The 18,730-nt window shown below is 46.1% G+C and overlaps 1 protein-coding gene across 8 annotated transcripts in view; it reads left to right on the top strand.

Annotated features, from left to right (window-relative positions):
* Window positions 1-18,730, top strand: part of SLC24A2 (solute carrier family 24 (sodium/potassium/calcium exchanger), member 2) — a 222,100-nt gene that overhangs the window by 168,484 nt on the left and 34,886 nt on the right. For 7 of the 8 annotated variants that reach the window (XM_005879940.2, XM_005879943.2, XM_005879942.2 and 4 more), the window contains 2 exons: window positions 7,105-7,203; window positions 9,582-9,700. In XM_005879940.2, the coding sequence (XP_005880002.1) occupies window positions 7,105-7,203; window positions 9,582-9,700 (218 nt within the window). The remainder of the gene's footprint in view (window positions 1-7,104; window positions 7,204-9,581; window positions 9,701-18,730) is intronic. The other variant, XM_005879946.2, reaches the window with a different exon arrangement.

Here is an 18,730-nt window from a genome sequence, read left to right on the forward strand (position 1 = left end):
ACAGGGACTAGTCCTTTGATTATGTCTATAAATATAACTGCAATTAAATTATGTTAATCATTTTATTAGGTGGCACATTCACAAAACATTTACTAAAGACAGTTTACAAAATGCTTCATGCCAGCACTAGTTTCATTTCCATTAATATCACCGTAGTCTTATAATAAATGGTTTTCCATGATGCTTCACGAAAATTAGAAAAAATAATTTAGAGGCTGCACTTCAAAAATAGATGTAAGGATAAATGAACTCTATGTTCTTGGAGTTTATTGTTTAAGATGAAATTATTATTTTTAATGTTTAGCTTTTAAGAATAAAAATCAGACCAGATTCCATTAGGTGAATCTGCTGCCCTACGTGGACAGTTTATAGAATGGAAAAGGAGTTTGTTCCTTCAAGCTGCGCGGTAGCATCTTGATTTCACTGTTCTCTGATACCCTGCAGGAGGGCCCCACCATCAGAGCATGAATCTTAAGTCCTTGTCTCTTGTCTGGCTCTGGCTCTAGGCTGTTAACTCTGCCAGGGCACCCCCTGGGTCTGCCTGACTCACCACACGCTGCCTGGTGCAGAGCACAGGCTTGTTAATATTTGCAGAGTGGAAGCTTGTCTGTCATTTGCATTGACTTTAAAGGAAGGCTCGGACTCCCTAGGGAGCTCCACTGCAACTCAGTGAGCGCATGTGATGGGCCAATCATTATTCCAAGACACTCCTGTAGGCAATCAAAGATGGCAGAGAGAAGGTCCCTTCCCCAGAGAAGCCTGCCCTCTGGTGGGGAACTCAGACCTGTGGGCAGCAAACTGAGATAAGGGCTGTGATGGGTACAAAGTGCCATGAGAACGACGATGGCTTTCCACCTGGGAAGGAGGGGTGTGGGAATCGATGGAGAAAGCTGCACATTGGGCCTTAGTTAGGCCTTGACCATGAGGAGCGTATTACTAAAGGGGGAGGAGCCCAAGCCCAGCTTCCTGCTCTGCTCTCTGCCCTGCTCACCATGCTGCCTCCTCTAACACTAAGGCTCCTTTCAGCCCTCACCTTGGAGGCCCAGGCGATGTGCAGCCGGGGATGATGGTGCGCCCCTGTCTTCCGCCTCTGAGATGTGAATGTCTAGTCCACCCCATTTTCTCCTGTTTACCTCCAGAAAGTGCCTGGGGTCCTGTGGACTCTCAGCCCCACTGGACTCACGGACTTGGGTAGACCTGAAAGGATTTATTTTGGGTCATTAGCCAACAAGAAGCATGTTAAAGAGTTACAACCTCATCTGTTTGCCTGGAAACCACAAACAGGATTTATTGAGTCCTACTGGGTGCTGGGGATAGGCTGGTAAACAAAACTGACGGAAACCCTGTCCTCCTGGGACGCGGCTACTGATGGAAAGCAACAAACGATGAAGAGTGATAAAGATGCAGTCCGTTAGATGATGATAAATGTGGATAGGAAATGCTGAGAGAGGAGCTGCAAATGTAAACGGGCTGCTCGGAGAAGCCTCGAGGAGCGGGTGACGTTTGAACAAATACTTGTAGGAGTTGAGAGGGAGCCCAGTAGATCTCTGGAGGAAGAACATTCCAGGTAGAGGGACCAGCAAATGCCACAGCCCCACAGTGGGATAGTGCATAGTGTTTCCCAGAAATAGCGCGGCTGGAGCAGGAGAGCTAGGCGAGGGGGCGGGGGAGGCAGGGTGGTCTCCATGCATCTCCCTGGATAGAACTTACAGGTGCTTGTGAAGACTTTGGCCTTCACTCTGACCTGGGGAGCCACTGCCGGATTTTGCACAGAGAAATGAGTGGCATGATCTGATTGACTGATTACTAAGGATGCCGGGATGAGGTCAGCCTGGCGATGGAAAGGTAAAGGGGGCAGGGGAGATGAGCTAGGAGACTAGCAGAATTATCCCTGCCAGACCTGATGCTGGGGGAGCGGGGGAGGGACGGGGAGGGGAGGGGGAGACAGCTTCAGAAATATTTTTAAAATAGACGCAACAGCCCTAACCGGTTTGGCTCAGTGGATAGAGCATCGGCCTGTGGACTGAAGGGTCCCAGGTTCGATTCCGGTCAAGGGCATGTACCTTGGTTGCAGGCACATCCCCAGCAGGAGGTGTGCAGGAGGCAGCTGATCGATGTTTCTCTCTCATTGATGTTTCTAACTCTCTATCCCTCTCCCTTCCTCTCTGTAAAAAATCAATAAAATATATTTAATAAATAAATAAATAAAATAGACACATGGATTGCATATGGGGTGTGGAGAAGGAGCCCAGGATGACCCCAAGGTCAGAGTTTGCTGTTGCCACGTCAGTTCTGTTGCCTGGCTTCTCAGGTTGATGAGGGGAGGTCTGCCTGACTAGCATCTGTGCTTCCAGAAAGAAAAAAAAAAGGCCAGGAACAAACAGAAGGAAAGTTCAGGTGCACTTTTGCTCTTTAAGCTACAAAGACAGAGGCAGGAAAGGCAGAACTGACAACACAAAAATAGATTCAAATACGCCATGTTCAAGTTTCCCCTTCTGTTCCATTTTTTTCTTTTCTTCTCCCAAACCGAGGCCTCTCATCAAGGTGCCTGTGGGCGCCCACTTTGCTGCTATAGATCCTTTCGCCCCACCTCCCTGTGTGGCTGATGCTTGGATTGTTCTGTCAGCCAGGAGCTCATCTGGTCGCCAGCCCCAGGCTTCCTTTGTGACACTGCCTGTTCCAGGCGTGGTGGGGACGATGTCAGGAATTTCCAGGGGCCCGTTCGATTAATTATCGGCAGAACAGAAGCAAAATCCATCTCCTTTGGGTGAATAGACCCTCCTGTGTTTATTTTATGAGGCAGCTTGGGGCTTCTGTTTTCCATCAGAGTGATTGAGTCAAAGATTTTAATTCCGGTGGTTTCTCAAAATTTGTTCTTATTCACATTAGGCCCTTAAGTTTGGATCCTTTCCTGCCACCCCTTGAGTGCTGCTCTCTGGGGGACGCTCAGCTGGTATTTAATATGTGAGGTGCCTCACATATTAAACAGAATTTGCTATTTTGAGATTTTAAGTGTATAAATATCTGTTGCTCGTTAACAGTACAACACTTTCAGGGTTTACACTGAAACAAAGTATATTTTTTAAGGTTGCCTTAAAACATGTTTTTAAAATCTCTCCTTCACTCTCTTTGAAAAGTACTCAAAAAGGTCTTGATTCTTTATCCCCAGGCACAAAACTAACCTGCTCCTAGCTCTCTCCTCTCTGCCTCTGTGTGGGCATCAACCTTTATGTCAACGTGGAATCCGGGCCTAAAATAGTGTATTGAAGCAATCCCTTATCACCTAGGTCTCCTGCCCCTGAGGCTGCTTAGCGTCGATTCAGTTTTGAATGTCAATTTTTTTTATTTTCAGTAACTTATGGGAAGAATGTCCTGTCACTCACTTCCACAGTAATAACGCTTTCCAAGTAAATTCCTGATCACTTACTGTGTCAGCAGCCATCTAAACCCATGATGTGTATTAACGCATTAGAGCCTTCTAACAACTGTGTGAGATGGGTGTTCTTACGATCCCCATTTTGAAATTCAGAGCCTGCGTTTTAACAGAGGAGTTAAAACTCTGGGAGGTAAAAATCACTCAGCTCTTTGGAGCCTCCCCGGATCCGTTGTGTGGCCGCAGTAGTTTCTTGCCCGTTCTCTGCCTGCACAGGGGATGGGGAAAAGCTGATCGCATCTTTCCTTTGTAAGATTGCAAAGGTGTCAGTGTTTAAAACACCAAAGGTCAGCTCCATCACCTTGACCTTCTCAATTTCAGGAAGATGTAAAGGGATCCTTTTCCTAACCAGTTTTGGAACTGACTTTGGAGGACGCACTGAAACCTGAACCCCAGTCCGACACGGTCCCCAGGACGCTTAACCTGCCAGGTCAGGATGTGGCTTATTCCCTAATCCTGCAAGTGTGGACTGAGACGGGGAAGATGGCAAGGGTCCTCCTGGAGCAACGCAAGGCCACGTCACCCTTGCCCCTGAGCTTTCTGTTAGTTCCTTTTTCTTTTTCCTTTTACTTCCAGATTGCGTTCAATGCCAGGCATGTGGTAAGCCCCTTCCACAGGTTCTCACTTAAACCATGCATTGGACTCATGAGCCAATGCCATCGGAATCCCTATTTCATAGGAAAAGTGAAACTTAGAAACATTCAGGAACTCACCAAAACAGCCAGCAGAGCAAGGAAGAGAGGCGAAGCTTCAACTCAGATCATCCTGCTTTCAAGTCACATCCATTCAATCACAATATTGTGCTGTCCCCGTCACACGCGCGCGCGCGCGCACACACACACACACACACACACACACACACACACGTGCACCCTGCTTAATGTCCTCCCCAGCTGTGGCTTCAGGCTGAACAGGTCCTAAAGGTGTGTGCCTTCTGACCCCAAGAGTCCCTTTGAGAATCACAGGTCCTGTGATGGCTTCTGCCCCTGCTCACTCTTGTCCTATCACCCTCTTCCTCAAAAGGTGGTCTGTGGTGATCCCAGGGGTGTCTGGTGATCGCTTCGTCAGGTGCTGCCCCCCCATCCTCAAGGAGCACCCGGGTGCTACATTCTGAAGCTGGACCTGCAATTGCTGCTGTTTTAGAAACTGGTCTTTAAGGTTAAGTCCTGCTCGGCTGTGGAGCAGCCATTGTCAGCACTCAGAATGCAGAATGGCGATCAGTGAGGCTCACGGGACAAAGGTTGAGCCAGCCTCTGCAGCTTTGCCTCAGGCACACCCAGAGGGCTAACCCTTGTGCCACCACCACCCCCTCCCCCCAGAGCGTGTGGAAAAGTGGTGACACTCTAGAAAACCCCAGATGACCTGTTAAAATGTTTGAGAACCTATGAAATCCCAATTCTGCAATCATTTCCTACCCTATTCTCCCAGACCTCCTTTAGAAAATCTGGGGAAACCATCCCATGCGTGACGGTGACCATCGCCCTGACGTTTTCTGGCACAAAGAGTGGCCGACCCCTTCCATGCTTTGGGTCTCTTTTATAATCATTTCTCTCTGAGAAGGTTCTGGTGACCACAAGCCATACGGCAAATAGCTGGTTTCTATCAACAGCCTCTCTGCCAGGATTCATGACTTTGGGGCGTTACTTGGATTGGACGATTTCAGGCTTTATTTCCACAGGCTTATTTGTTTCCTCTTTTGAATGCTTTATTGCTTTGTTATTATTTTATATATAAGTTTTAAATAGCAGTGATTGATCATCTTTATGTCATAACGCTGCTGACTGTTCCAACTTCAGAGAAGGACCCTGAGACCACAGAATGGTTTTATTAGTAGAAGCATCATCTCCTGTAAAGTTTCAGAGCTTCCTTTTTTCTTCCGGGCTTTTTGGTAGATGACCTGAGGGCTTCTTGGGAGTTTCTTCTACAAGAAGTACCCTGTTTAGGCTGAAGTCAGGAAAGGGTCCTGCATCCACACTTCCTGGGAAACCTCCAGACAGTCACAGCCCCCAGCCTACCTCCTCCTTTGAATTCTTTATCTTTCTCTCCTTTTTCTTCCCTTTCTTGTTCCCTTTTACCTCCTCCTTTTTCTAGTCCTCAGACTTTCTTTCGTTCCATTTTTTCTTCCCAGAGTTTCCCTTGGAGATTAGATAGAAACAACTACATGCCAAAAACTTTTCAGCATGGTGAACCTAAGCCAACCTTCAACGTCCCTCGGGGAGGGACATCACGCCCATCACTGCATCCATCTTCCTCATGCCTCGCGAAGCCCCAGCCACAGGCTGACCTCTCTCCACGCAGTGCTGTCCTTCCTCTGAGATGCTCCTCTGGAGCACATTCATTGCCGAGACTAAGGTGCTCACACCCTAGAGGCTGCCTCTGTGGTAGCAAGGCCTCTAGGATTGTGACTAGTGGAGCGTGTGAGCAGAAAGGGCTCGGTCCTGTGTCACTTTCACCACTGGAAGCAACTGATCTCACTCTCCTTTACAGCTTCGGTTGCTCCCAACCAATCACACCAGTCACCACTATGACCACACCCCATGATTTCCACTCCTGGTTGGGGGAGGGGTGGGTGCCAACCTGCCATCCTGGGAGACTCTCGAAGAGAAACACTTTTGGTTGGATTTGGTTAGATGTTGGTATAACTGGAAAAGAAGAATGAGATCCCCTGTTAATACGCTGCTAAAGAACACAACTACCAAACCAGAGAGGTTGTGGTGTTTTCAGAGTCATGAATAAAGCAATAATCAGTTTAAAATAAGGTTCCTTTGTACCTTGAATATTCAGGGAGGAGGGGGGAGGACAGCAGAGGGAAATCAAGAATTAGAGAAGAAAGAAAAACGTATTATGGTTCACTAATCTCTACACTTTTGCATGCTTTTTTTCTCTGCTTGTTGCATGCACTTACCCATTAATTATGTCAATAATGGAAAAGAAATGAAGCATTATGCTTGTGGTACAGCTGTTTAAAATGATTACTTTGAGACTGGTATGTTTTCCAGCACCTTTCTCTATGCATCTCATCACCAACAGACATCGCTTGCTGTGCTCAGTTGGTCATTCTTCGCCCCAACCCCCCCCCCAAAAAAAAAATGGAATCAGTTGCCTCCCTGATGCTTTAACTGCAGCTGACGCAGCTGATTTGGAAATCTCTGATGCTTGCTCCTGACTTGTTCAGATACTGCAGTGTTCATTATGATACACATCTGAAAACCAAATTCAAATCAAAAGATCCCTGGGTGTCTGACTTTGCATGGTCAACCCCATTTCTGGGATGAGCATTTAACCCCAGAGATGCGGCTGTGCCCCCAGAGCCACTCTGTGTCTTTGGAGTTGTTTTGGATCTCGCAGCAGGGGGAGTTTTGGGGAGGATCGGTGCTTTGTAAGCCATTGGGAGGGAGAGAAGAGATCCAAGTGAAGCCTTTCGTCTATGGGCTGGCAGCTTGAGATTCTCAAATAGAGAAGTGAGCTGAAGAATCCACACAGGTAAGAGAGCCCTTCCTGCAGGACACGGGCTCGGGGATTGGACAGGAAGGCGAGGGCGCTGTGACAAGGCGGCGTACGTACCTGAAGAAGCCGCGGGCCTGCTTTGCCGCTGCTTCGCCATTTGCCACGGGCCTCTCTTCATTTTCCTCCTCATCCTCTTTCCTTCCCACCACTTTCTCTTGCTTCAGGGAGGTTCAGAGAAAAGGCTTCCATTCTCCACAAGATTGCCAAGAAGAAGTGCCAGGTGGATGAGAACGAGAGGCAGAATGGGGCTGCCAATCACGTGGGTGAGTGCAGGGAGACCTGGTCCAGGGCCCTTCCTGGAGTGCGTGGAGGGGAGCGGAGAGCAGGACCCCGTGCACCCCTGACTCAGCACCGACACAGACCCCTGCAGCTCAGCCCTGTCCTGAGTGTCGGGCGGAGTCCAGTGCCCCTGGTGGGTACAGGCCATGGGTAGACACTCTGTGTCTCCTGCCCTAGGGGAACGCCAAGAAGAAGAAAATGATTCTGTGAGGAACCTAAAATAAAGCCAGCTCCTAAACCAGGCATCTCCCTTGAAGACTAGAAAATCACTGTACTCTAGGGATGCCACATAAAGAGGACACACACACACACCCATCATTGACTATTTAACAAGAAGTGAGAGAGCACCTCTTCTGAAATTCTTGCCTGGTAACCAAATTTTATACGTATGACATCGCATACAGCACACCCACTGAATTACCAGCTGGTTTACTTGGTGACTCCTAACTGAGTGGCAGGGTCCCTGCCAGATGCCACAACCTCCCCTTTCTCAGGAAGTCCACAATACTACTAGCCCAGGTCTTTTCTGGCTAACTTTTTCTGAGCTCCTGTGTGGCTAGATGAGGACATTCAAGCATCTTATCTTAACTTGGAACATGTTCCTCCTCTCCTGTCTGTAACTGTAATAGAGCTCTCTCATTCTAAATTCAAACTAAATTTAGCCTAATCTGGATCTATGCTATAAATGATGCTATTGCCCAAGATACTAAAATTATCTGCAGACAAAATTCAACAGTGTTGCATTCAAAATACATGTGACTCCTTAGAAGAGTTTCTGTCTCTCCTGTTACCTTACTTACAGCTCAGGGGAAATCTTTGGCCAAGACATAGTCAAGATGCTATTGGGTATGAAGGAGAAAAAAAAAGCTGGAAGGACTTACATTAAAATATGAATAATAGCTACTTCTTGGGATTGGGATTAGGAATTATATCTTTTTTTCTCTGCTTGTTATGCTTCTGTGAACTTGGACTAATTGTTTGGAATTAACATATCTTGCTTTTGTGTTCTAAAAATGCAAAGCCACAGCACAAAAGTCTAATTGCATAGACTGAGTTTTGCTTCTGATATTTAAGTTCAATTATACAAGCTATTTTTCTGCACCACTTGTTGATTTTTGTGGATTCTTGTGGAATGAGGCAGCTTGCAGTACAAGACTTGGATGCCTGGGTTCAGCCCCAGTCCTTCTCCTAATGACTGGCTGACCTTAGACTTGGGTTTAACCCTTCATGAGAAGGTAGGACACATAACTCCAAGGATGCTCCTGTGCAGACTGGGTCTCTGAACAACTTTATAACTAAAAAAAAAAAAAGTTACAAAATCTATGTCCAAAATCTTTTCAAAGTGAGTCCCAGTTTTTTTCACACGTTCTTTGGTGCTGAGACCCCAGCCTGCCATGTAAAAGCACGGCATTACCTAAGACGTACTCGGCTAGGTATCATGCCTGGGAGGTTGTTTATTCTCATCTGTTCATGTCTTTTCTTGGGCATCTTAACTCCATTTTGGTACCCAGCACCCTGCATTGCTAGGGTCAAGTTTGACCATTGCAGGCCTATCCTAAAGTTGTATTACTTCAGCCAATAGACTCCCCAAAGCAGAGTTTTTCTATTCCCCCAGACTTAGTATGTTTTAGTTTGGTAAATAACTGGGCCAAGCTTCTGGGATAAACTGGCGTAGCCACACACAGCAGGTCATCACATGCATGTCACTGTCACTACTAAAACATGGGAAGATAAAAAATTTGAATTTCTATGGCTTTCCATATATAAATATTTTCTGCCTCTATATTTCACAAGTAAATACATAAATGAACAAACATTTCCCTGTGATTTCCAAAATTTGGCCACTTCAAATCCAACAATTTTTGTGTAACTCTCCAATTACTTTGTGTGATGTTTTACCAGCGAGAGAAATTGTTGGTTCTTCTGAAGTTGCTAGAAAAACAAGCATTTGATACTTTGTGAGCAGCCTGCCACTCTCGTGTCTGATACCGATGGGTATTCTGGTGCTCCCGGCGGCCCTGACACTGAACCACATGGCTCCATGGTCTCCCGAAGTCCAAGACTCTACCCAGCACGGCCAGAGGGTCTGGGAAGCTCCTAACCTCCTCCCGCTGAAGGCACGGCAGACCTGGCTGGTGCCTGCACAGCTCGCCTGGCGCAGGACTGCTGAGTCTGCTAGCACGCCCGGGGAGGAATGGTACAAACCTTCGCCGCTTGGTGCAACCCCAGCCTTATCTCCCCTCAGAAACAACCATCAATCGTCTGTCTCCCTTGGCCAGTATTTTAGGTGTTCTTTCCAGTATGGCCCTTACCCCATTGATGCCATTTGCTTTCTTTGTGTGTGTCCCCCATTATGTCACAGAAAAAATCGAGCTCCCAAACAGCACCAGCACGGAAGTTGAAATGACGCCATCCAGTGATGCTTCAGAGCCCGTGCAGAACGGCAACCTCTCCCACGGCATTGAAGCTGCGGAGGCCCAGGTACGGCTTCTGGTCATGGCCTTTCTGGGCTGCTGGGGTTGGTTTTGCGTGTGATGTCCTAGTAAAGCAGCACAGAGCCCACCTTCTCCCTGGAGCCCAGCTCCCAGCGGGGAGGACCCAGGCCAGGTCTTACTTGTTCGTGTATGTACTTCCCAGCACCAGCCCAGGACCCTGCGTGCGTCACACTCTCCATGTACTGAATAAATACACATATTCTCTAAACCAGGGTTTCTCGGGGTGAGGTTGGAGGACTCATGCATCAAATCATAAAAATATAGATCCTGCCCCCTCCGGTGTGTCCAGTGGTTAGAGCTTCAGCCACGCACCAAAGGATCGCGGGATGGATTCTCGGTCCAGGGCATGTACCTGGGTTGCAGGGTCATTCCCCAGCCCCGCTTGGGGTGTGTGTGGGAGGCAATTGATGTGTGCCTCTCACATTGATGCATGTCTGTCTCTCTCTCTCTCTCTCTCTCTCTCTCTCTCTCTCGTCTCTCCCTCCCTTCCACTCTCTCTAAAAATCCATGGGGAAAAAATAGCCTCAGGTGAGGATTAATAACAATAACAACAACATGGAGATTCCCTGGACCTGATGAAACAGGACCCCTGGGAAGCAGCATTTTTGGACTTGCTTCCCAGGTGATTCATAATGCACGATCAAGTTAGATAGCTGCTGTGGTCTGATCTTTTCTCTGTCTTTAAGGTCAGGATTATGTAACAGAGACAAACAGGGCTCCATGAGCCCTGTTTGGGCTCCTACAGCTGAAAGTAATCAGTATTGTCTGCCCCGATCGACCATTCAGCGGTGCAGCCAGGGGACAGCTGTTTGACCTGGTGGTTATACCCTGTGCCACAGATGTGGTGCTGGGCACTTTATATGTGTTCTCACCTTTAAAGCCCACAGCCGAACCCTAGCCAGTTTGGCTCAATGGATAGAATTTTGGCCTGTGGACTTGAAAGGTCCCAGGTTTGAATCTGGTCAAGGGCATATGCCCGGGTTCAGGGCTTGGTCCCCAGTGGGGGGCATGCAGGAGGCAGCCAATCAGTGATTCTCTATCATCATTGATGTTTCTATCTCTCTCTCCCTTCCTCTCTGAAATCAATAAAAATATTTTTTAAAAATAAAAATAAATAAAGCCCACAGCCGAAGCTAAAGTCATTTAGTGTCTCCATGTTAGATGTGATTGAGAAAGCTAAAGCTTCGCAAGATGAAGTAGTTACCCAGGATTACCTCGCTTGTAGGTGGCAGAGCTGAGATCTGATCTCAGGACTGTCCAAATATAGCACCTGCACTGCTTCCACCACGCAGCTCTGCCTCAGTACCGCAGTGGCTCAAAAAAAGCAGGCAGAAAGGAAAAGTAGGTGGTACTTGTCAGGTCTCTGGGTCTCACCTGGAATTTCTGAGGCATGGAGTCCCAAGCTCGCATTTTAATCAGGCACCTAGGCGGGTGTTTCTCAAACTTTAATATGCTTATGCATTTCCTGGGGGATGGTGTTAAAATTCAAATCTGCTATTCTAACGAGCTCCCCGCGATCCTGATGTTGCTGGTCGAAGGACCACACTGAGTAGCACTATGCTAACGTCTGAGACCCACTTCTCTAGACAGGACTTTCCCAGTGAGCTGAAAAGCTTATGGTGCCCTCCGAGGAGCCCAGCTGCGGTGATGCAGCCCAGCACGCTCTTCCCCTGCATCCCAGGATGCACTGCGGCAGAGGAGACGCTCTTCCCCTGCATCCCAGGATGCACTGCGGCAGAGGGGCCTGCACTTAGGAAACATGCTAATGCAAGGAAAGCCTCTTCGCATAAAGGAGAGTAAAGATGTGGAGCATATGTCATATACCTATTGGTCATTTGAATGTCTTCTTTGGAAAGATATCTATTTAAGTCCTTTGTCTATTTTTTAACCGGGATTTATTTTTAACTTTTTCTATTGAGTTGTACGGGTTCCTTATATATTTTGGATATTAACCCCTTAAAAATATACGCCTTGCAAACATTTTCTCCCATTCCATAGGTTGCCTTTTCATTTTGGTAATTGTTTCCTTTGCTGTGCTTTTCACAATATATACTTAAATCTTCACATCATACATGTTAAATATATAGGATTTTATTTGTCAGTGATGCCTCATGAAGCTGGGAAAATCAATAACTAAAGGAAAGGATAAGGAAGCAGCAGCTCTTTCTGCCCTTGTCTCCTCTGCCTCTGGGCTCTCACCCTCCTGCCCAGAGCCCTGTGGTCCCTCCGCATTAGCTCAGGGGTGAGCTGGCAGAGCGGCTTATGTCCACATGGATAAGCAGCATGTGGCAGCAGGAGCAAGGCCCCAAGGACATCTGGTTGCCCTTGGTGACGGCACAGTCACAGGTGTGTGGAGGGCAGCCTGGTCGCTGTGCCTCTCCATCTGTCTGGCAGAGGGACGTCTGTGCCCCCCACAAGGGAGCACCTTGCAACAGGGAAGTGAGAGAATCCCAACTGATCACTCTCTGAGCAAAGCTACTGCCCCCAGGTCTCACACAGGGAAACAGGACAGATCTGTTTCTCCTGATATGCTGAGAGCTCAAGGACAAAGAGCCACGACCGGCTGGCTGCCGAGCGACCTGGTAGTGAATTCCAGATCCACCAAAACAAGTTACCTAACCTCACGTTAGTTTCCTCATCTGCAAAGTACAGATAATAATAGTACCTACCTCGTTTGGGTTATTAGGAGAGTTACAGAGCTAAGTGCTTCTATTTATATGTTCATACTTACCATATAAATCTATATATATAAAAGGCTAATATGCTAAGTGTTCATCCGACTGGTCGCTATGAAGCGCACTGACCATCAGGGGCAGATGCTCTAACAGGAGCTGCCGAGCTGCAGTGACTTGACAGCGGCAGCTCTCAGGTGACGCACCCCGAAACCAGAGAGGAGGGAGTCCGATTCCTCCCGGGGCCGCATGATTCCACCTTCAGCCGTGGGCTATGTTGTTGCTGGGGCACTGTCAGCCCCGAATCTGGTTTACTGCACAGTTTTGTTTGTGTTCCACACCCTGTACAACAGCAACTTTGCAGAGTTCCCTCTGGCACTCTGGGACCCCTCGGGGGATGTCATAGAGATGGTTTTGGCCCAATCCCCGCAGACCAGACCGAGGGACCCCACCTGCCCGAGGGACCCTGCTCATTCTACAGACCCCCTTCAAGCCATAGCGCCACTCCAGGTGCAGCCTGCTGGGGAGGGACTGTGGAAGTTTGGCTCCAGGACGTGTCTGGCCCGTCTTGTCCAGTCCCGCCCTGCCGGCCACCTTCTAATTAATTTCCCTTCAATGTGCATGAATCTGTGCACCAGGTCACTAGTATATATATAAAATTCTTGGGGTAGTCAGGGTGTAATAAGTAAATAAGTAAACATTTGTGGTAGGTAAATCATTATGGCCCAGTGTCTGTACAAAATGCTCTGGGAGGAAAGTATACTAGTAAAAGCTTCTTAAAAGAGGTAACATTTGAGCTGGGTATTGATGGGTGAGTAGGAGTTTGTCTCTCAGAGAAGGAGGAGATGACCAAGAGGAAAATATGTGCAAAGGTGTAAAACTTTAAGAGGGTAATTCATGGTTAGCAATTGGTGAGAAGGTCAACGGAACTATAAGGTGAAGAGTGAGGAGAGATCCACCAGGAAAAGTAAACTGGGCTGAAATTCTTCAGCTGTTTAATTAAAAAGTTTGTAGTGTCAGGGATGTGCTAGGCACTGGAGATGCTCACATCTTCGCTCTAGCAGAGCGAGAGACTGCGACGACAAACCAAGATACAATTCTTGGTGGCCATAAGGCCATGAAGAAAGTAGAGCATGATGATGCAAGAGAGGACCAGCAGAGCGGCCCCTTTAGGTTGGGAGATGAGGGAAGGCTACACCAAGGAGGTGGTGTTTGAACCAGGGCTGAACTCCAAGGAACCAACCAAGGGAACAGCACCCACAGAGGCAGAAATGAGCTTGGCTTGTTTGCGGAACAGAAAAGTCAGCGTGGCTGCTATTTACAGGCGGAGGGAGTGAGGAGCGTGGCAATGAGGTTGGACAAGAGGGCCAAGCGGAAGTGGCCCACCTTGTAGACAATGATAAGGAAGTTCACTTCCTTCTAGGGCAGCAACAAGCCATTGGAGGCTCCCAGATGTGACCTGCGCTGGTAAAAGACCCCTGGGGCTGTGGAGTGGGATCGTATTTGGGGGCAAGAGGTTTTGTAACAAGAGTGGAGCAAAGAAGTCGCTGCAGGAGTTGAACTGATGGTGGCGCAGACCAGTGCAGTAGACGTGGTAAGGGGAAGTGCGTGGATTGGGAAGGGCATTGTAGGCACCCCCAAGCAGTCTGAACTTCCCCTGTTGGGGGATGTGGGGGGGCAGTGGCAGCATCAGGTTTGTAGGATGGGAAGCTAGCTCTTTCAGAACGGTGAGGAGGCCAGCGTGGAAGAAGGCTAGATACAGCGCAGTGAGGTAAGAGCCTGTGGGTTCAAGGATCAGCAAACTATGGTCCATGGCCAAATGTGGCCTGTACAACCCATGAGACAAGAGTGTTTTTACATCTTTAAATGTTTTTCTTTAAAAAAAAAAAAAAAAGAAAAGAAAGAAAGAAAAGCAGCATATATGACAGAGACCATATGGATTACAAGGCCTAAAATATTTACTATCTGGACCTTTACAGAAAAAGTTTGCCCACCCCTAGTTTAGACCATCTGCAGTCTTTAAAAAGAAAAAAAAAGGAAAAGAAGGCTGAGGACGCTCTTCATGTACTGATGGAACTATCTTCAATGTATGCTGTTAAGTGAAAAAGGCAACATGCCAGATTACATCCAGCATGCTCTATTTGTGTGAGAGGGAGACGACATGAGCACTTGCTTGTGATGCTGCTAAAGAGGCTGGGCATGCTGACCACCTCCATGACAGGGGCCTGGTGGTGAACAACTGGTGTGGGAGGGAGTCTGTTCAGTATGCAGCCTCTGTAGCTTTTGAATGTTGAACCGCTTACCTGTATTACCCAGTCCCCAAAAATGCGACAACAGAAACAACAGTGGGTTAAATTAAAAGAGCAACATGCTTTAGTGGTTTAAGAGCAGAGACTCCGGGGACAGGCTGCATGAATTCAAATTCCAGGTCTGCTACTTACCCCGCTGCGTGACTTCGGAGAAGTCACTGAACCTCTCTGTTGTCCTCTTCTCCTTTCTGTGAAACAGGAATGAGAAACAGCACCTACTTCATATCATTGTTGTGAGAGTGAAATGCTCTTCACAGTTCTTGGCACGCAGTGAGCGTTGCGTAGGCATTTGCTATTATTAGAAGCACTTAGGAAAACATTTTCTAAATGGCTAAGGAGGCCCATATGACAATGGCAGTGCATGGATGGCAGTGGCTAGATTTAGGTCTGTTTCTGAGGCCGAATTGAGAGGATTTGATAATAAATTGGTCATAGAGCATGAACAAGAAAAGGAGGTTGTCGATGATGCTGAGGTTCCTGAGCTGGAAGATTGAGTGACAGGGTAAATTAGGGCTATGACTCCAGGGTTAGAAAAAGCCTGTGACGTTGGAATGCTCAGGCCACTGGAAGCACAGTTTCACAGACATGACTCGGGGCGTTCCTGTTGTGTAGTTTTCTTTTTTTCCCCGGTTGTGTTTTTATCAAAATGCACGAATGATGAGGTGTACATCGGCTTTATTAATGGGTGTGATGAGCCCATGCATCACGTGCCCATCGCTGGGATTCTCCTGAGAGTCTAGTTCCATGTAATTAACGTGCTGTTTTAAAAACCCTATTTACAAGTGAACTACTTTTACAGCGACACCTCATCTCATCCCCGAGAGCTTTCTTCCGTACAGACTATGCCAGCAGCGAAGAGCATTTTAAAATATTCTCTCCCGAGGAGCCCCTTTGCAGGAGCTTTTTTGCTTCATCTGTATATTCTGTGGAATCAAGAAAATAATGCGATTTCTTAAACGGCTTAATGCTCATTATCTATTCCCACCGACTGCTGGCACAGTCTTATTGATTCTAACGTAGAGGGAGCTGATTTGAGCTGCTACTGAGAATTTACCAACCTCCAAATTTTCAGTGTTGAGAGTTTATCCAGGTTTGAAAGGCAGTTGAAAGAAATACTCTCTGCCACCCAAGAACCCAGCATTTTCTTACATTTCAATTCTGCCAGTCTAGCCAGGAGCCAGGTGATGGCACGTGGCTGGCTTGCTGCATGAGGCTGCCTGCCCAGCTGGGTCATGGCCCTCGGTGCCGTGTCACTGTCCTTCACGCCGCGTCATGGTCCTCCATGCAGCATCACGGTCCTCGATGCCGCCCCTCAAGCCCTTTGAGCACACACTCACAGGAGAGGGTAGAAGGGGAAATGCCTTGCAAATTTCGTAGATTCTGAAATCTGAAAATCTAACTTGTTTTTTTATTGTGTCCTACATTTGTGTGTATTGTGAGATGGCTTTTTATATGTTGCAACTTTTTTTTCATCTAGTCTCTGAAATGTCTCCCTGTCCTCAGGGGGATCAGAATTGTCCTGACTTTGGTTAAGAGTTGCTCAGATGCACCAGTGAGCAAGCAGATTTATACAAGAAAAGCACAGTCCTAGGAAAAAGAGAGAAATAGATATGCATATGTACACAAACATAGATAGATAGATAGATAGATAGATAGATAGATAGATAGATAGATGATAGATAGATGATAGATGATAAATAGATAGGTGAATAGATAGATGAATAGACAGATAGGTGAATAGATAGATAGATAGATAGATAGATAGATAGATAGATACGGAGATATGTGTAAAATGCAGGCTTTTTCTTATTTCCTTACTTTACAACTTAAATAGTACCTTACCATGTTCAGCACTTCCTGTGTCCCGTCGGGAACGCATCCCTGGCTTATTTCTTTTCAGTCCAGCATTGGTCTTCACGCGACCTCCGTGGAGTGTTTGAAGCCTCAGAGCGCTGGTCACATGGTGGCGGAAGGCTAGTGACTGAGTAAAGGATGAGCAGGGAAAGACGATGGGAGGGATTGTGATTTTAGGTTTCTCTAAAAAATGAGTAAAGATACCTCTCTTCTGTTCAATTTGGATCGCTTGGGGTAGTAAAAAAGCATCCTTAGCAAGGACTGGATTTTTGTTGTTTAAAGTTACAGCTATGACTTTGGAGCCCCTTAGAGAGACTTCACAATCAGCATTGGTCAAAACGGTCAGCTCTGATGGGGATTTCCATGATTGTCTAAGCAGGTGATACCTACAAACCATATGATTCTTTCTTTCTAAAATATCACTCTTAGTTAGGAAATGTTTGCGATGCTACCAGAGGTGAGGTTTAACAGAGAGACTGAACCTCAAACCCTCCTATTATTCAAAGAGCAAGTATCTATTCTAACTGATCAATGTGTAATAACCAGGTCCACCATTTTGAAAGTTTAAAAACAGTCAAGAATCACATATCCCAATCTCTTGAAACATAAGAGATTCTGGCCCCCAAGGAATGGGGGCTCTGGTGGGAAGTGGGGCTGTGTCTGTGTCTCTGACACTACCAGGGCCCAGGAGCAGGGTGGGGGGAGAGGCCAGGGCCTAAGAGTGAAAGAAAAGAATACACAAAGGTTCTCCATCCCACTTAATTTTCCTAGGCCTAGGCCAGTGATGGCGAACCTTTTGAGCTCGGCATGTCAGCATTTTGAAAAACCCTAACTTAACTCTGGTGCTGTGTCACATATAGAAATTTTTTGATATTGCAACCATAGTAAAACAAAGACTTATATTTTTGATATTTATTTTATATATTTAAATGCCATTTAACAAAGAAAAATCAACCAAAAAAATGAGTTCGCGTGTCACCTCTAACACGTGTGGCATAGGTTCGCCATCACTGGCCTAGGCCATATTAGATCTGTTATTGCCTTAGGAAAGAAACTCGTTAGTATCAGAGAAAACCTAACACTAACTATAAAATAAACAAAAACAGAGATTCCTGCCAAACCATAGTACATGCATTCTATTTCTGGAGGAGATAACACTCAAAGGCCTTGTGAACACATTTAAAAATAAATAGCTATAGTCCGACTCGAGTTTCTGCCTAAATTTGAATATTGACAAAGAATAATATCTTCACTAAGAATCTTACTGTTAATTATACCATTTGTCATTGTGCTTTCTGAAAGTTTGAAAAATGTCTATTAATCATTCATCTAAGATACATTAAGGGCTGACTGACTATTAATAAAAAGGGGGGGGAAAACTCCATTACCACCCTGAAAAAAATACTGACATTAATACTACTCTTCCTGTGAGTAATTCTAATCCAATTGATAATAAAATGATGAGAATGATTTTTGAATTATTTTTTATGATCCTCCAGTTGCTTTTATGTTGGCTGATCACTTATGATTTGTATCAGCAGGATTTACGAAGCCCATGAAAACTATGAGAAAACCAATTTACAACAGCAATACAGAAAGAAATCTATCTTGTCAGTAGGTTGCACCTCAGAATTATTTGGGAAAAATGCAAAGTGAAGGAAAGCAATTGCATTTCACCAGACTCTCCAAATGCCATTTTATATTATAATAAATGGTTTGGGGGCTTCTGGGAAAACTGAAGTCCAGACAGCTTCATCACTCACAGCAGAATATTTCAAGACCTTGATTTTCATTCAAAGTCACGTAGAAGCAAATTAAGTTTTTTTCAGGTTGCCAATACTTAGTGAAACCTTATCATTTTGTGTTTAATATGCTAAATTCTTGATGTTAGATTTTTTTCCATCTATATGTAAAACGAACCATAGGATAGTAACAGAAGAGAAGTGAATTATTTCTTACCACGAGACGAGCAGAAATGTATCACTTTTTTTAAATTCTGTTTGCTACTTAAATGTTAGCTCTGTTGGTTAAGCTTGTCCACACAGAAGGCAAGACAAATGTCTCGGATGGTGCTCCCTTCCAAAAAGAGATGCACTTTGTACTTATCTCTTAGAAAAACATAAGTGACAGAAACATAGAAGACAAGAATAGAGTGCAAAGAATGAGGGATATTAGTAAAAC

Source organism: Myotis brandtii, unplaced genomic scaffold (genome assembly GCF_000412655.1).
Source record: "Myotis brandtii unplaced genomic scaffold, ASM41265v1 scaffold618, whole genome shotgun sequence".
NCBI classification, from domain to species: domain Eukaryota; kingdom Metazoa; phylum Chordata; class Mammalia; order Chiroptera; family Vespertilionidae; genus Myotis; species Myotis brandtii.